Raw genomic sequence first — 25,717 nt, 5'->3', positions numbered from 1 at the left:
CTCTTTATTTTTTTCTCTTCTCTAATGTCCATCTCATGTTCACGGTTCAGGGTTATTCTATCTCCCTCTTGTCCCTTCCATGAAGAATAATCTTGACATTTGCCTCCTCGCCCTTCTACATTGTACTGTCTGGCAGGGGTCAGTAGTTTTAGGTTAATAATAAAAATCCATATTAAATTTAAAATTTTTAAATTTTGTTTTGTCTACCAAATTTAAAAGCCCCCTTTCTCTTTCTCTGTGAATGTGAATCTTGAGGTTAATCTACCTAGAATATCCCCAACTTAATACGTTTTTATTAAAGCCTTGCACTGCTAATAAAAAATAGGAAGTTAATAAAGATTAAGGATATGCTTTCAACATAATTTCAATGTAATTTCTCCCTTTCTGTGTTTTGTTTTTTGTCCCCCTTTTCTTTAAACTGATAAAATAATAAACCACATTATTGTTCACAATTAATTTTGATTTTGGTACATTAACTGTTTTAAGGTGACAAAATTATACCAGTAAATTTTTTTTAGGGCCACACTTACAGTATATGGAAGTTCCAGGCTAGAGGTCGAACCGTAGCTACCGATGCTGGCCAGAGCCAAGCCACAGCAACGCAGGATCTGAGCAGCGTCTCTCACTGCAACACCAGATTCCCCACTACTGAGCAAGGCCAGGGATTGAACCCACATCCGCATTGATACTAGTCGGATTTGTTACTGCTACACCACCCGTGGGAATTCCCATACACCAGTAATTATTAACAGGGAAATTTAAAAACAACAATTTTGAGGATTTTCATGAGATAGACACCATGATAGAGTTTGTCATAAAATAGGCCTCATTTAATCCACACAATTTGGTGGATTTTTTAAAAATCTGTTGTGGACTAAGGTTTTTTTTTTTTTTTTTTTTTGGCTGTGCCTATGGCATGTGAAAGTTCCCAGGCCAGGGACAGAACCCACACTGCAGCAGCAGCAATGCCAGATCCTTAACCTGCTGTGCCACCAGAAAACTCCAGGCCTAAGCTTTTTTTTTTTTAATTTTTTTTTTTAATTTTGCTTTTTAGGGCAGGCCTAAGCATTTTAATATCTATTTTTAAAAGAAAAAAAAAAGGTTCAGAAAAATACTTAAGCAACAGAATTGGGTCTGAATACCAAAATTTTCCTTTGCAATTCATACCATAGCCTTACATCTGAATCTATAAGTATTTATGAAAGACATGAGGAAACACTGGGAGGAAAAAGCCAAAATTATACTGAAGGTTTATCTCTGCAAGGCCTTGTCTTTCACAGTGACATTGGAGACTCTCTGAAGAACCATGTTGCAGTATAGTTACTTTACTGAATATTTACATAAACACATAAAACATTAACCCTTCCTGTGGAATTCCCGTCGTGGCTCAGTGGTTAACAAATCCGACTAGGAACCGTGACGTTGCGGGTTCGATCCTTGGCCTTGTGGGTTAAGGATCCGGCGTTGCCGTGAGCAGTGGTGTAGGTTGCAGATGCGGCTCAGATCCCGAGTTGCTGCGGCTCTGGCATAGTCCGGCGGCTGCAGCTCCGATTAGACCCCTAGCCTGGGAACCTCCATATGCTGTGGGAGCGGCCCTAGAGAAGCCAAAACCCGAAAATTAAAAAAAATTATTACCCTTCCCAATTTACTGGTTTTCCTTAAATTACTCATTTTGTAATATATTAACATGAATTAAATACATGGTCTTTGTCAATCTGTTTATTTTCCTCATTGAATGAATAGTCTTGCTTTTTCAAACTCAATTTGAAGAACATAACGTTCTGTCAGTTTACATAAGATTTTCTTGTTCCTCATTCAAGATTGGAAAACTTACCACAGCTGCTCTGGTGTGTGTGTGTAGTTGTCAAAACTGATCATGAAATTTTCACCTTTCTCATCTATAATGACATCTTTTTAAACATGTTGTTTCCCGTGAGAACCCAGAGTTTTTTTTTTTTTTTTTTTTGGTGGTGGTGGTGGGTGTTGTTTTGTTTTTGCCTCTTTGATAATGGAAGCCTGAACTGAATGGTAAAAATACTTCATTTTCTCTGTCTCTCTGTCACCTGCAACTTGGAGCCTTTGAAGTTTTCACACAGAGGGGAAGTGGTTCAGTAAACTCTGAGTTTTGTGTCCCTCGTTCAGTGGTTCTCCAACTTTAGCATAGCTACCAAAGCCCCACACTCAGTAACTCGGATTCAGGAGGGCTGAGGTGACATCCTGAATTCGAATGCCTAACCAGCTCTCAGGTGATGCTGCTGATCTGAGTGCCACATTTGGAGAACCACTGTGAGAGCTAAATCCTGTATTCCAGAAAGGCAAACAAGATTTTAAACATTAAAAAAAATGAATCTTTTAATGTCAGGTGTCTTCAAAAACTAGAAGTCGAGTTGATGGTTATTTTTGTGTTATAAATTGAGATCTCTGCATTGCATCTCAGATTTGAAACAGCTGTTTTGGTCATCCATTATGATCTTTAAAACATAAAACTATCTTCTAAAAGATCCTAGGAGTTCTCTTGTGGTGCAGCAGGTTAAGGATCTGGTGTTGTCATTGCTCAGGTCACTGCTGTGGTGTGGGTTCCATCCCTGGCCTGGAACTTCCATATGCCTCAGGCATAGCCAAAAAAAAAAAAAAAAAAAAATCCTAAAACAAATTTAGCAACAGTAACAGAATTTAATAAAGAGGGTCAGACCACTAGAATTTATTATTTAAATCTTTGCAACTACTTTGAAATGAATGTAAACCCACAACATTGTTTTGTAACTTCTGAGTTCTCTTACCATCTTTTATATACACTATTAATAAACTTTTAGTAATAATAATATGACCACAAAGTTACTAAATTTATATTGCAGAGATTTCCTCTGAACCTCTAAAGAGGGTTCAGTAAAATATATACTATATTTTATTTTTTTATTTTTTATTTTTTTGTCTTTTTTTTTTGCCATTTCTTGGGCCACTCCCGCACATATGGAGGTTCCCAGGCTAGGGGTCCAATCGGAGCTGTAGCCAGAGCCACATCAACACAGGATCCGAGCCACGTCTGCGACCTACACCGCAGCTCATGGCAACGCCGGATCCTTAACCCACTGAGCAAGGCCAGGGATCGAACCCACAACCTCATGATTCCTAGTAGGATTTGTTAACCACTGAGCCATGACGGGAACTCCCTATACTATATTTTAAAGGCTGCATAGCATTCTACTTAAAATACTTTTCGTTTACTAATTTAAAACCTCCCAACAAAGTCAAGAACCAAATGGTTTCAATGGTGAATTCTACTAAAAAACTAAAGAATTAATATTAACTCTTCTCAAATGTTTCCCAAAAATAGAGGACACAGAGGACAAGGGAACACTTTCAAACTCATTTTATAAGATCGGCTATACCCAGATACCAAAGCCAGACAAGTACACTACAAGAAAAGCAACTTACAGCCAATATCCCTGATGAATATAGATACAAAATCCTCAGTATAATATTGGAAACAAAATTCAATAGCACATTAAAAAGAATATACAGGATGATCAAGTGGCATTTATTCCTGGGATGCTTGGATGTTTCAAGACAAATTAATCAATGTGATACACAGTGTATACAGAATGAAGGATACAAATCATATGATCAACTCAATTCAGAAAAATCATCTGACAAAATTAACATCTTTTTATTATAAGAAAAACTCTCAAGAGACTAGGCATAGAAAGAAGGTACCTCAACATAATAAAGGTCATATATGATAAGCCAAGCTAAATATATATATATATGTTTGTGTGTGTGTGTGTATATATATTTAGCTTGGCTATATATATAAAATTCAGCCTTAGAAAAAGAAAGGAAATTCTGCTATTTGCAACAATAATGATGAATCTGGAGGTTGTTATGCTAAAGTGAAATAATCCAGACAGATAAACACAAATACTGCATGGTGTCATTTATATGTGAATCTAAAAAAACAATCAAACTCAGGAAGGGAGAGTAGAATAATTATTACCAGTTGGAATGGGGCAAGGAGAGAGAGAATACCAACTTTCATTTATAAAGTGACTAATTTCTGAGGGTCTAATGTATAGCATAGGGACTATAGTTGATAATACTCTATTGTGAAATTGAATTTTGCTAAGAGATGGGATATTATGCATTCTTAACCAGTAAATAAATAAAGGTAACTATAAAAAGGGACTAATGCGTTAAGAATGTGGAGCTCCTTTCACAATGTATATGTATAGCATATCATGTTATATACTTTAAATATATTACAATTTTATTTGTCAACAGTACCTCAAAAAGCTGGGAAAAAGAAGGAAATAATGAATAGACCCACAAGTTCCTATTCATTAGGCCCTTCCAATGGGACCTCCTAACTGCACTATTTTTATAGTGTTTTACTCATATATTCCTTTCCTTTTTTCAATCAAAATGGAGTTGTACTGAAAATTCCTCATATTAAAAACAGCAAAGGATGGAGTTCTCTTATGGTGCAGTAGGGTAAGGATTCGGTGTTGTCACTGCAACAGCTAGGATTGCTGCTCTGGCGTGGGTTAGATCCCAAGCCAAGGAACTTCCACATGCAGTGGATGTAGCCAAAAGCCCCCCCAAAACAAACAAAAATCAGCAAAGGAAAAAGGCTTATTGGGGAAGTTCAGGAAAAACCAGGCACAAGCTTCCAGGTGTCCAGATGTCCTCTTTCAGTGGAGTCACATAGATGTGATTAATTTTTCCAGCAAAGATGTGTGACATGTACAAAGAATTGTTAACCCAGAAGCACCTGAGCATTGATGCTCAGAGTTTTTACTGGAGGTCAGTCATGTGGGCATGCAGCACCTGTGTGTGTGGCTGACCTCAGCTACTCAGTCTTCAGCCCTCTAGCGTCAAAGTAGGTGTTCACTGTAAGTCACCTTGTTGGCATAGACTACCTGATCAAACCTGATGGAATGTGGCCCAAGGCCGCAGGCATTTAAAAAAAACCACAAACAGCTCTTACCAGACAGAATATTCCAAAAGACTAGAGCTAAGTCTCCCAGTATCCCATCAAGGCTGAATACAGGCCGTTTCTGGAATGTGCTGGGTTTGAGCAATACAAGCCAACTAGGTTTCCTGAATCCTTTCATGAATTTTAGTTATTTAATTTATTTGGATATGCTAAAGTGCCCAAGGTTCATTGAAACCGTAGAAAAAAAATGTGAAACTATATTCATAGAATGATACCCAATTTTTATTTTAAATACCAGACTGTCAATGGGAGGGTGAACATGCAAAATATTGAGGATGTATCATTGAAAACCATGCAATGGTTATAAACAGTGGGCTAGATTAAAAACATTACAACATGTTGGCTCTTAAAATCGTTGTGTGAGTGAAAATGAAAATATAAGAAATTCAATACAATTGTAATAAAATACTGCTTACACAATAATAACAAATGAACACAATAACGCTAATACAAATAAGACCCCAAAGAGACTTGTAAACAAATATTTTTAAAAGTTTTACTTACAACTCCAAACTGCAAACAGCACAAGTGCCCATGAACCTATGAATGAACAAACAAAATATAGTAGCATATTTACTTAATGGAATACAACTTAGCAATACAATGAAACTTGACAACATGGATAAGTCTCAAAACCATTGTGCTTAGCAAAAGAGGCTGGACACTAAAGCATGTATATGAGACAACAAAAAGACAACTTACAGAATGGGAGAAAATAGTGTCAAATGATGTAACTGACAAGGGCCTAATATCTAAAATATACAAGCAACTCATACAACTTAACAGCAAAAAAGCCAACAATCCAATTGAAAAATGGGCAAAAGACCTGAATAGACATTTCTCCAAGGAAGATATACATATGGCCAATAAGCACATGAAAAAATGCTCAACATCCCTGATTATTAGAGAAATGCAGATCAAAACTACCACGAGATACCACCTCACACCAGTCAGAATGGCCATCATTAATAAGTCCACAAATAACAAATGCTGGAGAAGGTGTGGAGAAAAGGAAACCCTCCTACACTGTTGGTGCGTATGTAAGCTGTTACAGCCACTATGGAGAACAGTATGAAGGTACCTTAGAAAACTATACATAGAACTACCATATGACGCCTCAATCCCACTCTTGGGCATATACCCAGACAAAACTTTCCTTTACAAAGACACATGCACTCACATGTTCACTGCAGCACTATTCACAACAGCCAAGACATGGAAACAACCCAAATGTCCATTGACAGATGATTGGATTAGGAAGATGTGGTATAGATACACAATGGAATACTACTCAGCCATAAAAAAGAACGAAATAATGCCATTTGCAGCAACATGAATGGAATTAGAGACTCTCATACTGAGTGAAATAAGTCAGAAAGAGCAAGACAGATACCCTATGATATCACTTATATCTGGAATCTAATATATGGCACAAATGAACCTTTCCACAGAAAAGAAAATCATGGACGTGGAGAATAGACTTGTGGTTGCCTAGGGGGAGAGGGAAGGACTGGAACGGATTGGGAGCTTGGGGTTAATAGATGCAAACTATTGCTTTTAGAATGGATTAGCAATGAGATCCTGCTGTGTAGCCCTGGGAATTATGTCTAGTCACTTTTGGTGGAGCATGATAATGTAAGAATAAAAGACATGTATGTGTAACTGGCCACCATGCTGTTCAGTAGAAAGAAAATTGTATTGGGGAAATAACAATAATTTTTTTTTATTTACAAAAAAAATAAAAATATAAATAGTAAAAAAAATAAAATAAAATCTGATATCCAGGAATATCTGGTATAAACTTTAAAAAAAGTGTATATGATTTTATTTATATAAAATTCTAGAAAATGCAAATAAAAATTTAACGACAAATAGAAAGATCAGTGATTTCTTGAGACAGAAGCCAGGGGGAGAAAAGTCTATAAGATATACAGCATCTGGAGTTCCCTTCGTGGCTCAGTGTTTAACAAATCTGACTAGGAACCATGAGGTTGCGGGTTCGATCCCTGGCCTAGCTCAGTGGGTTAAGGATCCGGCATTGCCATGAACTATGGTGTATGTTGCAGACAAGGCTTGGATCCCACATTGCTGTGGCTCTGGTGTAGACCGGAGGCTACAGCTCCGATTAGACCCCTAGCCTGGGAACCTCCATATGCCGCAGGTGCGGCCCTAGAAAAGACAAAGAGACCAAAAAAAAAACAAAAAACCCCCAGATATACAGCATCTTTGGGGTTTTGGAAATATTCTGTATCTTGACTGTGGGTGATGACTTAATAAATATATATATAATGATCAATATTCTTTGATTTATACAATTTAAATGGATGAAATAAACTTTATATAAATTTTACCCAAAATAAGGTTGAGGAAAATGCAAAAGACAAAACAAAGTGTATTGTATTCAAAATAGAAAAGTTTTAGGAACCAGTTTTTAGGCTGTTCCAATGCACCAGTCTAAGGTAACATTGCCTGGACCAAAAAGATGACAGTAGAGATGAAAGGTATAGTCAACAGTACTTTGGTTGGATACAGGGCTGTTGAGTGAAAGAGTATTCACTGACCTAAGGCCAACAACTAGGTGAACAGACCAGTTATTTCCCAAGATGACAAAATTGGGAATCAACAACAACAAAAAAAATGAATAAATGAACACAAAGTGAAATGAAGAAACTGCAAACAATAACCTTATTGTTGATAAGTGCAGCTCCTTAAGATTAACCTTATCTTAATTGTCAAAAACTGTAATGTCCATTGTCTGCAAATAGTGTCCTTCCTATTGACTGGCATTCTCTTGGGTGGCTTATCTTGATTGAATGGGGACATTCTTTACAAACAGTGCATTTTGTTGATCTGAGAGTATTGGTGAGGTTTGCCTTCTAGCTCAAAATGGTCTCACTCAAATAAATTACACAATGGTTTTTTGTTTGTTTGTTTTTTGGGTTTATTTTTGTCTTTTTTAGGGCCGCACCTGAGGTATATGGAAATTCTCAGACTGGGGACGAATCAGAGCCACAACTGCCAGCCTACACCACAGTCACAGCAAGGTGGGATCTGAGCTGTGTCTGCGAGCCACACCATAGCTCATGGCAACGCCAGATCCTTAACCCACTGAACGAGGCCAGGGATCAAACCCTTGTCTTCATGGATACTAGTCGAGTTCATTACCGCTGAGCCATGACGGGAACTTTGAAATTACACAATGTTAATTATCTTTGTTTAGGACCATTTCTCTGTCCCTTGAGAATTTTAAAATTTTCTCTGTGAGAGAAAAACACTCCATGTAATAGCATTTTAGTATTAATGCATTTCATGGAAGTTTTTGTGTTTTAGAGGAGATAAAGACCAATGGCCACCAAAGGAGATTCAATGATATATTGAACACATGTAGGAAATGAGAGAATAAAGAAGAGGTAATTCTCTTACTGGGCATGTTCCCTAAGATTTAATCATATATATGTACAAATATGCGCATGAATGAAGATATTCATCAAAGTATTGTTTGAAATAATAGCAATAGGAGTTCCCATTGTGGCTCAGCAGTTAATGAACCCGACTCGTATCCATGAGGATGCGGGTCGATCTCTGGCCTTGCTCAGTGGGTTAAGGATCCTGCATTGCCATGAGCTGTGGTGTAGGTCATAGACACAGCTCAGATCTGGTGTTGCTGTGGCTGTGGAGTAGCCCAGCAGCTACAGCGACCCAAGCCGCTGAAGGGACGATGCTGTATCATAACCCACTGCACCACAAAGGAACTCCTGTTTTCTTTCTTTCCTTTTTTTTTTTTCCAGTCTTTTGTCTTTTGAGGGCCACGCCCACGGCATATGGAGGTCCCCAGGCTAGAGGTCTAATCTCCAAGAGAAACATTTTAAATAGGGGATGAGTTAAACATAGAATACAGCCATTAAAATGATTTTACCTATTGATTTAGAAACATGTTTATGACATTATGTCATAACAAAAGAGTTTATCGGTCATTATGTACCATTACATTGCAACACAAAATAATATCCACACATGCATATACATAAGTTAAACAAATCTGGAAGCACATTCATAAATAGCACAACATCAATTCAATGGATTTTTTATCTAGTTTTAAATTTTCTTTATCTCCATCTGGAATTTTTTACAAATAATATGCAACCTCTTCAAATAACACATATTTTTTAAATGTGCATATAGAGAAAGATAAATAGTTGTTGACCAAACCTTGGGACTGCAACATATGGTACAAATAGGAGTTTTATCATCAATTACAGCTTCATATGGGAAGAAAAGAAATGCATGACCTTTAAAAAAATCTCCTCAGGTGTATGCACATGTAGATATAGACAGAACCATTAATCCCAAATATCTATTTAAATAATGCCCCCCATTACTCAGCAATTGCTCATTTCCACTGTTATTACAACATGTACTTTGGTTTATTTCAAAATTGAGGGAAGAGTAGTAGAATATTGTCCTCTCGTGACTTATGAGTCCTTCCTGGAAAAGGTTACATTACTCTCAAATGCATCGGATTTTCAGATCTATAAGATCTGCTACTCTTATAGGTTTGCGCTTTTCCTATTTTGCTCACTTTTGTTTTGTTTCACATATCCAGGAGGCATTCCCGCCTAACTCTGTAAAAACTATCTCATCAAACTCTTCTACAGGTCAGAAAAGGAAATGAATGAACAAACATCTCCAGTTATGGAAAAGCAGATGTCTTCTGACTACTTCATTAGTGAATAATAATGGAATATGCTTATTTTTAATAGATGATACATGTACACACATACTCACTTTGGGAAACAAAGCATTTGCAATGCATAGAGGCAAAGAGGTGAGTTTAGAATCAGACAAATGTGAGTTTGAATCACATACTACTACTTTTTTTTTTGTCTTTTATCTTTTTAGGGCCCCGTGGCATATGGAGGTTCCCAAGCTAGGGGTTGAATCAGAGCTACAGCTGCAGGCCTACGCCACAACCACAGCAATGCCAGATCCGAGCCATGTCTATGACTTACACCACAGCTCATGGCAACGACGGATCCTTAACCCACTAACAAGGCCGGGGATCAAACTGACATCCTCATGGATGTTAGTTGGGTGATTTAACCACTGAGCCACAATGGGAAGTCCATATATTTACTACTTTTTATTTGAGAAATCTCAAGAAAATTAATCTCTCCTAAATTTAGTGTCTCAATTGATAGAAGTGGGATGATATGGCATAGCTAGAAGAATTGTATGATAGAGCTAAAAGAAAAAATGTGGACATTTATTAGAGACTGAATAAACTGCTGTGGGGAAAACTATTATAATACATAATAGCAAGGGAAAATTAATATGGGTACTTAATGCACATAGGAAACTTGGAGGTGAACTGGAAATCACATACATACACCATGATATACTATCTCGTAAACACAATCAGCTCACTTGACAGCAGTCTGGAGTCGATTTGTTAAAAGCCAACTTTAAGTTACAATTGTCAAATCCCAAACTAATTGCCTTTTCCCTTTTAGTTCAGGAAAATTCTCAAAATATGCCTAAAAATACAATTGAACTGATGGAAACAAGGCCAATGTCCTCAGAAGCATAACATCTTAAATTTTGAAGAATTGTATTTCGAGGAGAATATAAAGAATAGAAAGGTTGGAAGGGAGTTCTGGTCTGGGAAGGAGTCAGATTTATTCCTCTTACAATATGAACCATACTAACAATGCTTTTTTCGTATGGTCCTTCAGAGTTGAAAAATGGCTTTAAAGCACTTCTTTCTCTGAGCAAATTCTTCTTTCGACAGTACCTTCCTCAGCGCTGCCTTCATGGCTTTATTCCGTAAACTATAGATAACGGGATTGAGGGTCGGAGGTACCACAGTATAGAATATGGAGAACATGAAGTCCATAGCTGATTGAGAATCAGAAGGTGGCCTTAGAAACTCAAAGCCCGCAGCTGAGAGAAAGAAAGTGACTACAAGTAGGTGTGGTAGACAGGTAGAAAAGACCTTGGTCCGGCCCTGGGCTGATGGGATCCGCAGCACTGCGGAGAAGATACGCGTGTAGGAAAGCAGAATAGAGATCAAACAGAAAAAGGCTGCCGAGGTCGTGAATGCAGCCACTGCAATTTCATTAATGAATTCATAAGAACAAGCTAGTTTCAGCATCTGAGGAACATCACAGAAGAATTGGTGAATGACTCTGTCCCCGCAGAGAGGGACAGAGAAGTTAATTGCTGTGTGTGTCAGCCCAGAGAGGCCCCCAGTAACCCACACAGCTATCACGGCTTGCCTACAGGCCCAGGGATCCATAATGGTTTCATATTGCAGTGGTTGACAGATGGCTACGTACCGGTCATAAGACATCACTGTGAGGATGGCCACTTCTGATGAGGCCAGAGCTATGAAGAAGAAAACCTGAAGAATGCATTGACCAAGAGAAATGTAGCCATTGTTCATAAGTGCATTCGCAATGGACTGGGGGACTGTGACAGTGATGAAACAGAGGTCCAGAAGAGAGAGGTGCTTCAAGAAGTAATACATGGGGGAATGGAGGTGATGGTCCAAGGTAGTGATGGTGATAATGAGGAGGTTGCCTGTCAAGGCCAATAGATATATCACCAAAAACAGCAGTGCATGTAAAATCTGAAGCTTATGGTCATCAGAAAACCCCATGAGGAGGAATCCACTCATCGAGGTCAGGTTGGCCATGGTCACTCTGAAGATAGCAAGTGTGACTCTGTTTAGGAAGCCAAAGAACAGTGGAAAACATATATGATAATTAATATATCTGTGACTCAAATAACTAAGTGTACTCAGAGTAGAGCTACTGAAATCAAGATAAATTTATCTTCATGGTAGTCAGTCAGGCAATGAGACACCAACATCAAATGCTATCACTTACATGTGGAATCTGAAAAAAGGACACAGTGAACTCCTCTGCAGAACAGATACTGACTCACAGACTTTGAAAAACTTATAGTTTCCAAAGGAGACAGGCTGGGGGGTGGGGGGATGTGCTGGGGGTGTTGGATAGAAATACTATAAAATTGGATTGAGATGATCATTGTACAATTATAAATGTAATAAATTCATTGAGTAATAAAAATTATCTTCATGGTAATTAGGTAATATTTAATTCAAAGAAATCTTTAGCCATTATTCAAAAATAAAACTCCTAAATGTGGTTAACATCTTCATGTAGGTTGAAAAAAGTTGTGAGAATTTTCTGGAGAAATAATGAACTGATAAAGTCTTGATGGTTGATGAATGTGCAAATAAAAGAGAAGTCATGCTATTCTTTGAAACAGATAATGGTGACAGGGAGATGGCTGGGAGAAGAGATGTGTTTTGATGGGAGAATCCCAGACTGAGGTTTGCCAATCATAAAGTTAGATTTGAGGATTTGGAACTCAGAAGACTATGGCAGTGCTTGAAACATCAGCAGTTCTGTAAGAGTATGCAAACCATGTAGAAAATCAGTTAACTTGGCTCCTTTTAAATAACACTTAAAAGATTTTTTTTTTTTTCCATACCCATGACATGCAGAAGTTCCCGGGCCAGGGATCAAACCCATGCCACAGATGTAGCCAGAGCCACAGCAGTGACATTGCCTGGTCCTTAACCTGCTAAGCTATGAGAGAAATCCATAAGAATATTTTTGAGTTAAAAAGGGAGGACAGAAAAGAAGTGTGAGGACAGGCTTTTAGATACCATCAAGTTTCAACAAATGTGCAGAAGAAGATCCAATCAAAGAGATGGAAAGAATAATCACAGAGGAAAGAGAAAACCCCTGGGAGTGACATCATAGAACCAATGGAACCCTGTTTTAAAAGGGAAAAATAGATTCATTTATTTAAGAAAGGAAATTTAAAATACAAGAGAAGAATTAATTTACCATCATCAAGGTCATTTGCGGACTTGTTAGAGGCATATGGGAGGACTAATAGATACAGATACATGATAAACATGATTCAAAAAAAAAACTAATAACATGTGAAACAAACTATGGAGCACAGCTGCCAATTTCATAAAATGTGGAGAAGTTTCACTCACCAGAGTTGATCTTACTAGGAACCAATATCATTTAATCCTAAAATTGAATATTTTATTCTAGGATTGAGCTAGTGTCTCGATCTTTGCAGTTTTCATGTAAGGAAAGGACTGAGATGCATTCAGCCAAGACTGAACAGTGATCTTCCCACTAAGCCCATGACACCTGAAGTAAAGCCAGTGCTGCCCTGGCACCTGGGAACAAATCTGTTCAGCGTGGTTGGTGTTTCAGGTAAACACTCTTGGCGTTCAAGAATGGGACTTGATAGATCTCTCCCTCAAGAATTGCCTCAGTGGAAAGTAGTTAATTATCATCTGGGTCTAACTGAATTGTAGAGTCTGCATTCTAGGGAAAGAAAAATATATATTTTGTAAAATTTATTCTGTAGGAGTTCAGACTTAACAGTTTCTCTAGTAAGAATAATCAATTTCAGATTTATCAGTCACCAATACAGTTATGCATGGTTGTATGGACTTCATGTAAAAAAGAGAATGTTTACTAATTGTTTATATAAATGCATGCAAAATTACAGAATCAAAGGATCTTAGGGTTAAAACAAGACTTAGAGGCCACTGAGTCTAAACTTCATCCAAACACTGGGTCTTTTCTAAAATAACTCTGAACCTGATTATCTAGTCGCCATTTTAACAATCCCATAGATAGGTAATTTTCATCCAAAAATACATGTATTCCATTTTCAAATACTTATGGTTTATGGGAAAAGCATTTTTTATTGTGCTGTGAACATTTAACATGTGATCTACCTTTTTAATTATGAAATAAATTTTAAAAATTTTAATCTTTCATCTATTCCTAAATGTCCAAAATTCAATGTAAATTATATTCTTTTTGCAAACTATTTAAAAATAGCTGTAAGTTCCTTTTTGATTATGTTTAATAAAATATTTTCACATTTTTAAGGTTAAGAAATTGAATTTCAAAAGTTGCAAACTCAGTTTTGATTCCCAGGGACTAATACAGTGCTGCACAACTATTGTAATACGTATCACACTTGCTTTTACAAGGCTATTATAAGAATAAGGAAGACAGCATAGGAGTGACCAAAAAAAGATATTCTTAGGCTCAGTTTTAAGGAGAGAATTTTCTACTTTAGCATAGTTTTTAAAATTGTTACCTAATAGATAGTTTGATTAAAACTTTGGATAAAGGTGGTAGGGTATAACCAAAAGAAACTAGAATCAATTTTCTTCATGCTGGTTAAGAGAGAATCCAAAGATTTCAACATTTAAAAGTAGTGAGATAATTAAAAAAAAAAAAACTATGTATAGTTCAAATAGAATAATGAATGTATTTCATAAATAAAATTACATAAGATTGGAGAAGTGTGTGTGTTTTTTTGGAGAATGGATACATTTAATCAATACACATGAAAAGCAGGCAATGACCACCAAAACAACAGTCAAAAAACCTGTAAAATAATACCTACTTCCCTTATCTGACCAAAATTGAATTAATCATTTCAGAACCGAATGCTTTAGGAAGACTGTAAACAATTGGGTGTGTTTGGAGACAAAAGTGATTAGATATCATTCACTTAAATTACAAAAGCTCAGAAAGGGCCTATAGTTGCAAAATATTAAAATGGTTGTCTTGGAGTTCCCCTCGTGGCTCAGCAGAAATGAATCTGACTATTATCCATGAGGACGCAGGCTCGATTCCTGGCCTCGCTCAGTGGGTTAAGGATCCAGCATTGCCGTGAGTTGTGGTGTAGGTCACAGATGCAGCTTAGATCTGGCATTGCTGTGTCTGTGGCATAGGCTAGCGGCTACAGCTGCGATTCAACCCCCAGCCTGGGAACCTCCATATGCCACGGTTTCAGCCCTCAAAAGGTGAAAAACAACAACAACAAATGGTTCCTTAGTGAAATAAGTTAGATTAAATACTGTATGATCTCACTTACATATGGAATAATAATAATAATAATAATAAACCTCTTAGTATACAGAGAACAGATTGGTAGTTGACAGAGGTGCTTCAGGGAGTGGGTGAAATGGGTGAAAGTGGGCAAAAAGTGCAAATTGCCAGTCATAAGATAAGTCCTGGGAATGTAATGTATGGTTCAGTGACTAAAGTTAACAATACAGTATTGTATATTTGAAGGTTGCTAAGAGAGTAGATCATAAAATTTATCCCAAGAAAAAAATTATAACTGTGTGGTGATGAATGTTAACTTATTGTGGAAATCATTTTGCAATGTATACTATATATCTAATCATCAGGGGAGTTCCCTGGTGCCCTAACAATTAAGGATTCAATGTTGTCATGGCTGTGGCTCAGGTTCGATCCCTGGTCAGGGAATTTCCAATGCCGCAGGACCGGCTCCCCCAAAACAATCAGGTTGAATACAATGTTATATGTCACTTATATCAGTGAAAACTGGAAAAAAATAACAGAAAGATAAGTGGAAAATCCCCAAATATGTGGCGATTAAACAACACACTTCTAAATAACACAGGGTCAAAGAAAAAATCTAAAGAGAAATTTTAATATGTAATTTTAAATGGTTGTGTTATATGAAATCAATTTAAAATTATGATTTATGTACCTGTAATCAAACTAGAAATAGTGGTTAGTAGCTATATTCACACAAAGTTTTCTCAAAATAATTTTCAAACCCTGTTCTTAGAGAAAAAATAACCAGTATAAGAAAGCATTTTCATTAAAGCAAGATTCTGATCAACAATTTTATGTAGATCTTTCAGAATTCAGCGAAAAATAGAATTGCAGTATTTTGCAAAATTCTTCTCTTTATTTTCTTTTTCCTTTTTTTTTTCTTTTTGCTTTTTTAAGGCCACACCTGGGGCATATGGAAGTTCCCAGGCTAGGGGGCAAATTGGAGCTACAATTGGTGGCCTACACCACAGCCACAGCAACCTGGGATCTGAGCCATGTCTGAGACCTACACCACAGCTCATGGCAATGCTGGATCCTTTAACCCACTGAGTGAGGCCAGGGATCGAACCAGCATCCTCGTGGATACTAGTCAGATTCACTTCCACTGAGCCACAATGGGAACTCTCCCTTCTCTTTATTTTCTATCTGTATTTTCAATTTCTGACTCGTGTTCTACAACTTTAAGATTCCAGTTCTTGATGGCATGCCATGAAGATGTTCTTCTGTGGCTTCCTGAAGCTAGCGGAAAGTCCCAAACTTCTTTTTATTTATAATCCAACTGATAACATTAGCTGGTCTGAAATCACTTAGATGGCTCAGATGGAAAGATTTTCCATTAAAAGTTTAATTCTCACGTTATCTTTGATATCTCCCCATAGTCTAGGAAGATAAACGATAAAATGTAACTGAGTCATTACTATTTTTCTCCCGACATCAATAATGTTTTTGATTTTCCTTGGAAAATTGTGAACTATTAAATTAGAAGTCTGCAGAGAGTTTAGCTAAGTTTCTTTGTAGTATTGGTTCCTTGGTGTTTATTTTGTTCGGCCAAGTGGGGCCAGCAGGGACCTTAAAATGACACTAACCCCTCATGCAAGTACCCCCACAAAGATAGCAGCCCTCAGAGTCATAAGCAAATGTATCTTCCCAGTTTGACTTCCCCAACAGCCCTACTGATCAACAATTTCTCCTCTGCCCCCCTGGGCCTTCCCCTGTGTGCCCCTTAGATAAAACCTGTGTAGAACTTACCGAATTCCCACCCTTTTAGTTTGATATCATTGATCTGGTCTTACGCTGGGAACCCCAAACCACTCTACCCATGGACCCTAGTAAAGATGTGTGCCCCAGATCTCATCACTCTGTCTGCACTCTGCTCTCTCTTGTGGTCTCTGGTTAAAACACAACCACCCTCCTCTTCTCTGTTTTCCAGAAGGAAATATGTAGAACTACTGTTATTTCTTCCTTAAATGTTTGGTAGAATTTGCCATCTGGGCTTAGAGATTTTATTTTAGAAAGTTTTCAACTACAAATTTGATTGCCTTAATGATTATATGGCTATTCAGCTTATCTATTTTATCAAAAATGAGGTACTTTAGTTTTTGGTTTTTAAGTTGTAGAATATACTTGCATACAATGTTCATAATATTCCATTATTACCCTTTGAGCGTTCAGTCTCTATTGATGTCCTCTCATCCCTGATACCAATAAATTGAATATTCTCTCTCCTATTTTCTTTGTTAGTCATGCTGAAATTTCAGCAATTTTACTGATCTATTCCACGAATCAGATTTTATTTTTTTTTGGCCATGCCCACAGCATGCAGAAGATCCCAGGCCAGAGATCGGACCTGAGCCACAGCTGTAACCAGAGCTGCAGCAGTGACAACACCAGATTCTTAATCCTTTGAGCCACTTGGGAACTCCAAGAATCAGATTTTGGTTTAAATGAATTTTCTCTAATATTTTCTATTTTTAGTTTCATGGATTTCTACTCTCTTCTTTATTATTTCCTGGCTTCTACTTAACTTAGGTTAATTTTGTTTTTCTCTTTTAGTTTTTATTTAAGGTGGAATTTTATACTATTGATTTGAGACCTTTTTTCTTTTTTAACATGAGCATTTAATAATATGTGTTGCCCTTTAAGCACTGCTTTAGCAGCATCCCACAAATTTTGATATACGGCATTTTTACTTTCACTTACTTCCAAATATTATCTAATTTCCTTTGCGGTTTTCTATTTGATCCATGGAGTAGAGGAATATTTAATTTTCAAATGCTTGGATATTTTTTATTTTTCAGTTGCTGATTTCTAGTTTAACTTCATTGTGGTCTGAGGACATGTCAGACCATAGATGAGTGAGGAATTCAAGACCTGATACTTCATTCACCTTCTACTTTCAAGGATTTGTTGATTTAGAGCCTACTGATGTGTGATTGAGAAGAAATACCTAACTCCATTCCCACTGAATGCTACTTTTCATTCCCATTATCCAGGATTAAAGTACTAGAACTCATTTAACAGTTTTCTTTTTTCTTCTGCTACTCCTTAATCTAGAAAATTAAAGTAACCAATAAGATCGATTCTTATAGAATTACAGTCACAAGCGAGTGGTCCTAAGGCAGTAATCCTATGGTCCAATGGAGTTGTTAACCCCAAATTTTCCCTGGATCTTCTTTATGAAAAAATCAAAGTATTTATAATAAAAAGAGTAATAGAGTTTTAGTGGAGACGTTTACATTAAGTAGACCATCTTTTTGTACAAATTTAATGAATGTATGAAATATGGCTTTGGCTTGCTCACTGGTTTGTGCTCTTTCTTAAACACATAACACTCTCACCCATCAAGCTGTGACTTTAGAAAGAAATTTAGGGTTTTAAATTTTATACTTCTAACTCATAAAATCATATGCTGGTTTATGTTTGTAAACACGGCTATTGATGTAAAGCGTAACGCAAACAAAAGCAGCTTACATATCTTTTCTTTTTTCTTTTTCTTTCTCTTTTTTTTCTCATATCACGAAATGCCTATTTAATGGCTTACTGATATTATACAATTTACTAATATAACATTTAACAAATTTTGTTTTAGTAATTCTCTCAAGAATATTAAAAAATTTCTTCATAAATCATGTTTTCAACATTGCACTATACTGATTTGCCTGCTTGACAGTACATGAACTATAATTCACTTAATTAGGTATCTAAATTTATAAACTTCTAAAATATCAGGCATCATTCATGTAAAAATATTAATGGCATTTCAAAATTTAAAATTCAGAATTTTTTTTTTTTTTTAAATCTTGGGTTTTTGCTCTGTAAAACAATTGGGATTTGGGAGTGATTTTTTTTACTGTAGCAAAGTCTATGTTCCCTTGCCTAAGTAGAGCATGCATAAAATCCCAAATGTAAGAAATTTTATTATCTAGATATAAATGTGAAAAATGCTTAAAACTGATACCTGCGGTAAAGATCACAGGTAGGTAAAAGGCCAGTGTTCCCATTCGGGACCATGTAAACTTACATATCTGTACTAGTGACGGCGAATCAAAACACACCCCTAGGGTTCTGAAGACACATGTGGAGCAACCTCCTGTGTCAGCACTAAATGTCTTTGCCGACCCATGTTTTTGTTCGAAAACCTATGCAGCTTCCACAACATAATATATCCATGTTTATTCCAATACAAAATAGTAGCTTCAATGTTCATTTATTTAAATTTCACCTAGACCTTTAAACAAAACTAACAAACCTAAGAAGATGTAGCATTTTTATTTAGTAACTTCAAATGCCCTCTGAGAAGTTCAACCCACAATCTCTGAGAAGTACATTGCTTTAATAGAATGAATAAATGAATACTGTAAACACTTTTACTAATACATATATTAAATATATTATACCATATTGATGTGAGGGCCTATGGAAAAATGAATCATGAATTGTGAGAAACACTGTGATCAAAATATTTTGTATAGTATCATTTTCAAGATGACAGTAGAATTGAGGAAATCAGGAGTCTAAGGTAACTAGGACTCTTCATTTTTATAAAAGCTGTTTCCTTATATTCTGGCTTCATCTGTCTCCCAACTGGGCCAAAAAAAGTGGAAGCGTTCACTGTACTTAATTGACAGGAAGTAGATTTTTGCAGTGTTCTTTCCAGAAGAAAGAAAGAGTTACATGGAAAAAAAAGAGAGTCCGTGGGAAAAAAAATAGAAGCAGCTCTAGATCCAATTATGTTGGGTATATTTACTGAACATTTATCATGTCCAAAGCATGACAGAGAAATCTGCAAAATTACAAATCTGAATAATGGGTTTGGGAAGGGCTTATATTAAAAGGCATTGCACTTGAAAAGCTGTTCAAATAAGACCCATCCAAAGGATGGACACCTCATGTGGGTGGGGTAAACCAGTGCTGTCAAAGAAAAATAATATGCTGAGTAGGAAAACACCAGGATTCATGCTGACACACACAGAGAAAAGAGAAATTCATATGAAATATTCCATTACATGGAGTGATCCCAATTTACTAGAATATTTTATTTTGGGGGGAGATTTCATGCATATTTTATATTATATCCTATCTTCAGTATTTTCAATTCCAAATTTACATGACTTTTGGCAGTGTTGAAATTGTATAGTTTGTTAATGTTCCCAACCATTTACCAATTTAATTCATATGCCAGAATTCATATCATCTAGTGTATTTATTCTTCAAAATTAGGAACCTGATGAAACACACTGATGGATTTTCAGAAAATTTGTGTTTGTCAAGACCTTAGACCATGTTTTATTAGGGGACTGTGATTCATTGCTTTGAAACAACTAAAGAACTGAAGTAAGTAAAAATAATTAAATGTATTCACGGATAGACTGCACTTTAGAAAGAATAATTTTATAAAGAAAGCTTGAGGATGTGTACTATAAAGGAGAGACTGGCAGAAATTGTACTGGTGCTTTTTTCATAATTTTATAAATAATCAAATAGAAAATGATTTAGAACTCTATGACTTTAAATTTTTATTATTTAGATTTGCTTTATGGGACACAGCTACAATATTAAATATTAAATTCAATGTTCTATAAGAAAGGCAATTTCATACATCTTTGAATTTTCTGCCTTTTTTTTTTTTTTTAAAGAGCCACACCCACGGCATATGGAAGTTCCCAAGCTAGGGGCCGAATCGGAACTGCAGCTGCCAGCTTACACCACAGCCACAGTGAGGGATCCGAGCAGCATTTGCAACCTACGCCGCAGCTCAGGGCAACGCCAGATCCTCAACCCACTGATACGGATCGAACCGCATCCCCACGGATACTAGTCAGGTTCATTACTGATGAGCCACAAGGGGAATTCCCCATGCATCTTTGAATTCAGGCAAATGGTAAGATCTCTATTTGGTGGCAAAGAAACTACATTCAAAGATAATAAATGGTTTTCCCCAAAAGGCACACAGCTTGTATATCACTCTATTTATGGGACTACATATACTCATTAATGAAAAATGAGATTTAATTTGCATTTCAGGCAATAAGGTTGAGTTGTCACTGAACTCACTCTATTTTCTTTAGGCATCTTTGACTAATGCAAATTTGTGAGGCAGTTTATAGCTGGAGGTTATAAGACTTTTAAAAAAAATAAAGCTAAGAAATCAATCAAGGCTTCGAATTCAACTTGATGTTCTTATAACCCCTAGACTGAAATAGGCCTAATTTAGGGAGTTCCCGTCACGGTGCAGTGGTTAAGGAATCTGACAAGGAACTATGAGGTTTCGGGTTCGATCCCTGGCCATGCTCAGTGGGCTAAGGATCCGGCGTTGCCATGAGCTGTGGTGTAGGTTGCAGACGCGGCTCGGATCTGGTGTTGCTGTGGCTCTGGAGTAGGCCGGTGGCTACAGCTCCAATTAGACCCCTAGCCTGGGAACCTCCATATGCTGTGGGAGCGGTCCTAGAAAAGGCAAAAAGACAAAAAAAGAAAAAAAAGAAATAGGCCTAATTTAGTCAAATGGTGAAGGAAGTTACACTTTTAACTCATAAATTACTATAAAGTTTTCTAGAGTTAATATTTTCTGCCTGAGGTTTTCCACCCCTGTTCACTGTCCAAAGCATCCTTCTGTTTTTCCTCCTTCCTCGGAGTAAGTTTTGTTTGATCTCACCATGACCTCATTGTTGTTTATCATAACAGCATAAGACTGACTAAGGTTTTTGTCAAAAGTAATTTGTATTTAAAATCACTGTCTGTAAATTTTTTTTATGCATTTCCCTTTGCATGCTTCTATCTTACATGTTTTTAAGCTAAATGTCTCATGATTTCACTTGCCTCTGGGGCCTTAAAAAAGCCTTTGGTGAATGATATAACTGGACATTGAATGTTAGAAGATGACTAAAGGCTGATACTATATGTTGGTTAAAGATAACTGAGGCTATTAATAGCATTTTAAAAAATGGAATTATTTCCAATTTACTTGGAATTCACTTAGAAATAGTTTATGCCAAATAAATTTTCTAAAGTTTCTAAATATCTTTTCTCTAGCTAGTAAACCAGCTTCCCCTCCTGAAACTAAGTTAACGAGTAGATATGGTTAGGGAAAAAAGTGATATGACTTGGTAAGATGCAATATTGTAAAACAGTCTCAAAAATGGGTAAGTGAAAAAAAAAAAAAGGCTAAGTGCTGTCTGGAGATCACTAAGAGCTGATTGTTTCTTTCTTGGTCATGCTCCACTTGTGAACTTTATAACACTTGATACACTTTTCTCTCATGTCTGACAGCTTCTTTGAAAGGCAAACATATCTATCCTTATTTCTTAGGCCTTCTCTTCAGAGCTCATCTTGTCCTGACCCAAAATTCCTTAGTCAGTGCCCTTCTAAGGGCAGCTTTCACATCCTTGTTCCTCAGTGTGTAGATAAATGGATTGAGTGTAGGTGTGACAATTCCATAGAAGAGAGCCATGATCTTCCCCCTGTCATGGGAATAGCTAGAGGGAGGCTGGACGTACATACTGATGGCTGTAAAGTAGAAGAGGGACACCACCAGCAAATGGGAACCACAGGTATTAAAGGCTTTCCAGCGACTTTCAGCAGAGCGGATTCTCATGACTGCCCGAGCAATGAACACATAAGTGCCCAGGATGAGGGTGAGGGGCACCAGAAGTAGCAAAGCCCCTAGCACATTGAGCTCTGCCTCATTCACATGAGTATCAGTACAAGCTAATTTCAAAAGAGCAGGAACTTCACAGAAGAAATGGTCTATCACCCTCTGTCCACATCGTGGGGTCAACACTGTGAAAGTGGACTGCACAAGGGAGTTAGCAAAGCCGCTAATCCAGGTCCCAGTGGCCATGTGGATACAGCGTCTCTGGTTCATGATGACTGGGTAGTGAAGGGGCTTGCAAATAGCAGCATAACGGTCAAAGGCCATGATGGCTAGAAGTATACATTCAGTAGAACCCAAGGCCAAGAAAATGTAGAGTTGGGAAACACAACCACCATAGCTAATGGTCTTTTCTGGTCCCCGAAGGTTGACTAGCATCTGTGGGACAGTGCTGCTGGTATAGCAGAGATCCAGAAGGGATAGATTAGAGACAAAAAAGTACATGGGACTGTCAAGCTGGGGATCCAGGTGGGAAACCAGGATAATGGAGATATTTCCAAGTAGGGCAAAGATGTAAGCCACCAGAAAGATGACAAAGAATGGTGTCTCCAGCCAGGGGCGATCAGAGAACCCCAGTAAGATAAAGTCATCTAGTGAGCTCTGATTGTTGATCCGCATATCGGCACTGCCAGGTGAAATTCCAGCTGAGCCCTCTAAATACTCTCTTCTAGGGATGGGTATTGATGGTAAAAGGAAGCCAGAGAGAATTAAGGACCAGAGATGCTAAGATGAACCTCTCACTTTTGCTATCATCTGCATCTATATCGCAATTATGGTATAATGTTGAGCCAACATTATCAATGTAATATTGAAATATTATTAAGAAAAGAATAAAAAGAATACCAGCAATGTAGTTGAAAAGTTATCCTTACTTCATGAATGTCTTCTGATATTATTCCTTTGGATTTTGATGTCTTCCTTTCTCAGAAGTTTCAATTGAAATACCATCAATTTTATTTGTCATGACTATATAATGGAAACAATCTAGTGTAGATTAAAACAGATTGGGAGAAGGCAGAGCTTCCCAAACAAGGTTGAAAAAAGGACAGCATGAAGAAGGCAGGTGGATCAGCAGTTGAGGGGGAGCTAAGACATCTTGGCATCTTCATCTTTGTCAAATTGACCCTGGTCAGAAACATCATGGGAACTGGAGCACTTCATCAGTTTTGCACAGTGAAAGATGGTGTGTCAGGAGCCCCAAGCATTAGTGTTGGTCCTGTTAAGAAAACCTTAAATTGGGGGAAAGAGACAAAAAATTCAAACACAATAACATACACACAAAACAAGCCTCAAAACTCTGCTTGCTGTGAAATGCTACTCTAGAGATAGATACATAAGTTTTATGTACTTTTAACCTCTGAGAGAAATCACCAGAAAGAGTTTCAAATATTTGGCTCCTTGAAATTTGATGCTGTACATAATATTTTGAATCCCTAAAGATAATCACTAGCACGTATAAATTTAGACATTTCCCCCTCTCTTTCCCTTCCTTGTTCTGTTTTCTTACTCATTAATTATATTTCTACCATCTGAGATGCCTCTAAGCTGCTCTTCCCCCATCCAAATCACACAATTCCTTTATTATAAAATTTTTGAAGGATAACTACAATGATTAATTTTTCATTCTTTAAAATCCTACATTTCTTTAGGTTTGACTCCCACATTATAGCAAATTTGTCTTGTATTTTGTGTTATTTTATTTATTTATTTTTTGTCTTTTGTTGTTGTTATTGTTGTTGTTGTTGTTGTTGCTATTTCTTGAGCCGCTCCCACGGCATATGGAGGTTCCCAGGCTAGGGGTTGAATCGGAGCTGTAGCCACCGGCCTACGCCAGAGCCACAGCAATGCGGGATCCGAGCCGCGTCTTCAACCTACACCACAGCTCACAGCAACGCCGGATCGTTAACCCACTGAGCAAGGGCAGGGACCGAACCCGCAACCTCATGGTTCCTAGTTGGATTCATTAACCCCTGCGCCACGACGGGAACTCCTTGAGTTATTTTATAAAGGCATTTGCCTTCTTCTTTCAAATCCCACTCATTCCTTTCACTAGTTGGGTACTTTGGAAATGTCATTTAATCTTTTAAGCTTCAATCTTCTCTTCTTTAAAATGAGCCTAATTATACCCAGCTCATAGGACTAAATGATTTAATGTAAATCGTATATATAAAACTCAGTTGTGTTCATAGGCTAATAATTCATTAACTGTTAGTAATTATTTCACAAATTAGGAATTTTCTAAAATATTGGCTAGTTCTTATTCTTGTGTATCTATATGTGGTATATAATGGTATTTGTAGTAAGGAGACAATTAATAGGAACCGAGGGATAATAAACATGAAGTGACTGCAAGGAAAACAACCAAGGAACCCTCCGAGTACTTTTTTTTCTGATCCTCTTAGTTGACCTTACATTATATTCTTCTTGTGCTCCTAACTTAGTGGAATTAGTGGATTTAGTTGGCCAGGTCTGTTATTTATGTTGGTGTCACTGAGTTGTGGAATTAGTGTGGAGAAAGTGAATCACAACGAGAAATGGTAAGGAGAAGTCCTTGCTTCACAGCATCAAACCTCAGAATCATTAAATCTAAAATGGAGCTCCATCCCACACTTCTCACTTCTTTTTTTTTTTTTGTCTTTTGTCTTTTTTGTTGTTGTTGTTGTTGCTATTTCTTGGGCCGCTCCTGCGGCATATGGAGGTTCCCAGGCTAGGGGTTGAATCGGAGCTGTGGCCGCCAGCCTACGCCAGAGCCACAGCAACGTGGGATCCAAGCCGCGCCTGCAACCTACACCACAGCTCACAGCAACGCCGGATCGTTAACCCACTGAGCAAGGGCAGGGACCGAACCTGCAACCTCATGGTTCCTAGTCAGATTCGTTAACCACTGCGCCACGACGGGAACTCCTCATTTCTTTGCTTTAGTTTTAAAAATACAATTTTTGATATGCAGAACCTAACAATTATCTTCGAATTACAATTGCCTATGTGTTGTCCTAGTTGTCAAATTAGACCCATTTTTCTTTAACATTGTGTCTTGTATATATCCATTACATCTACATCTACACAAAAATATTATAACAGACACAAAGAAAACAGTTCAATGTTCCATGGTCTCTAGCTTTCAAG

General features: G+C 37.2%; 2 protein-coding genes across 2 annotated transcripts; both read right to left on the bottom strand.

Annotated features, from left to right (window-relative positions):
* Window positions 1–10,639: 10,639 nt before the first annotated feature.
* On the bottom strand, window positions 10,640–11,738 carry LOC125136499 (olfactory receptor 14J1). The gene has a single exon (XM_047797343.1). It carries the CDS (start codon window positions 11,685–11,687, stop codon window positions 10,722–10,724), a length of 966 nt encoding a protein of 321 aa, XP_047653299.1. The 5' UTR covers window positions 11,688–11,738; the 3' UTR covers window positions 10,640–10,721.
* A 10,526-nt stretch (window positions 11,739–22,264) lies between these two features.
* Window positions 22,265–23,209, bottom strand: LOC125136464 (olfactory receptor 2B2-like). Its single transcript, XM_047797289.1, has one exon. It carries the CDS (start codon window positions 23,207–23,209, stop codon window positions 22,265–22,267), a length of 945 nt encoding a protein of 314 aa, XP_047653245.1.
* Between the last annotated feature and the right edge of the window lie 2,508 nt (window positions 23,210–25,717).

This window comes from Phacochoerus africanus, chromosome 9 (assembly GCF_016906955.1).
Source record: "Phacochoerus africanus isolate WHEZ1 chromosome 9, ROS_Pafr_v1, whole genome shotgun sequence".
Taxonomy (NCBI): Eukaryota; Metazoa; Chordata; class Mammalia; order Artiodactyla; family Suidae; genus Phacochoerus; species Phacochoerus africanus.
Note: the sequence above shows the minus strand (reverse complement) of the source record. Positions and strands in the feature narration are given on the sequence as shown.

Excerpts from the sequence above, each read along its gene's own strand:
- LOC125136499 (XM_047797343.1), bottom strand. The coding sequence starts at position 11,687 with ATGGCCAACCTGACCTCGATGAGTGGATTCCTCCTCATGGGGTTTTCT.
- LOC125136464 (XM_047797289.1), bottom strand. The coding sequence starts at position 23,209 with ATGCGGATCAACAATCAGAGCTCACTAGATGACTTTATCTTACTGGGG.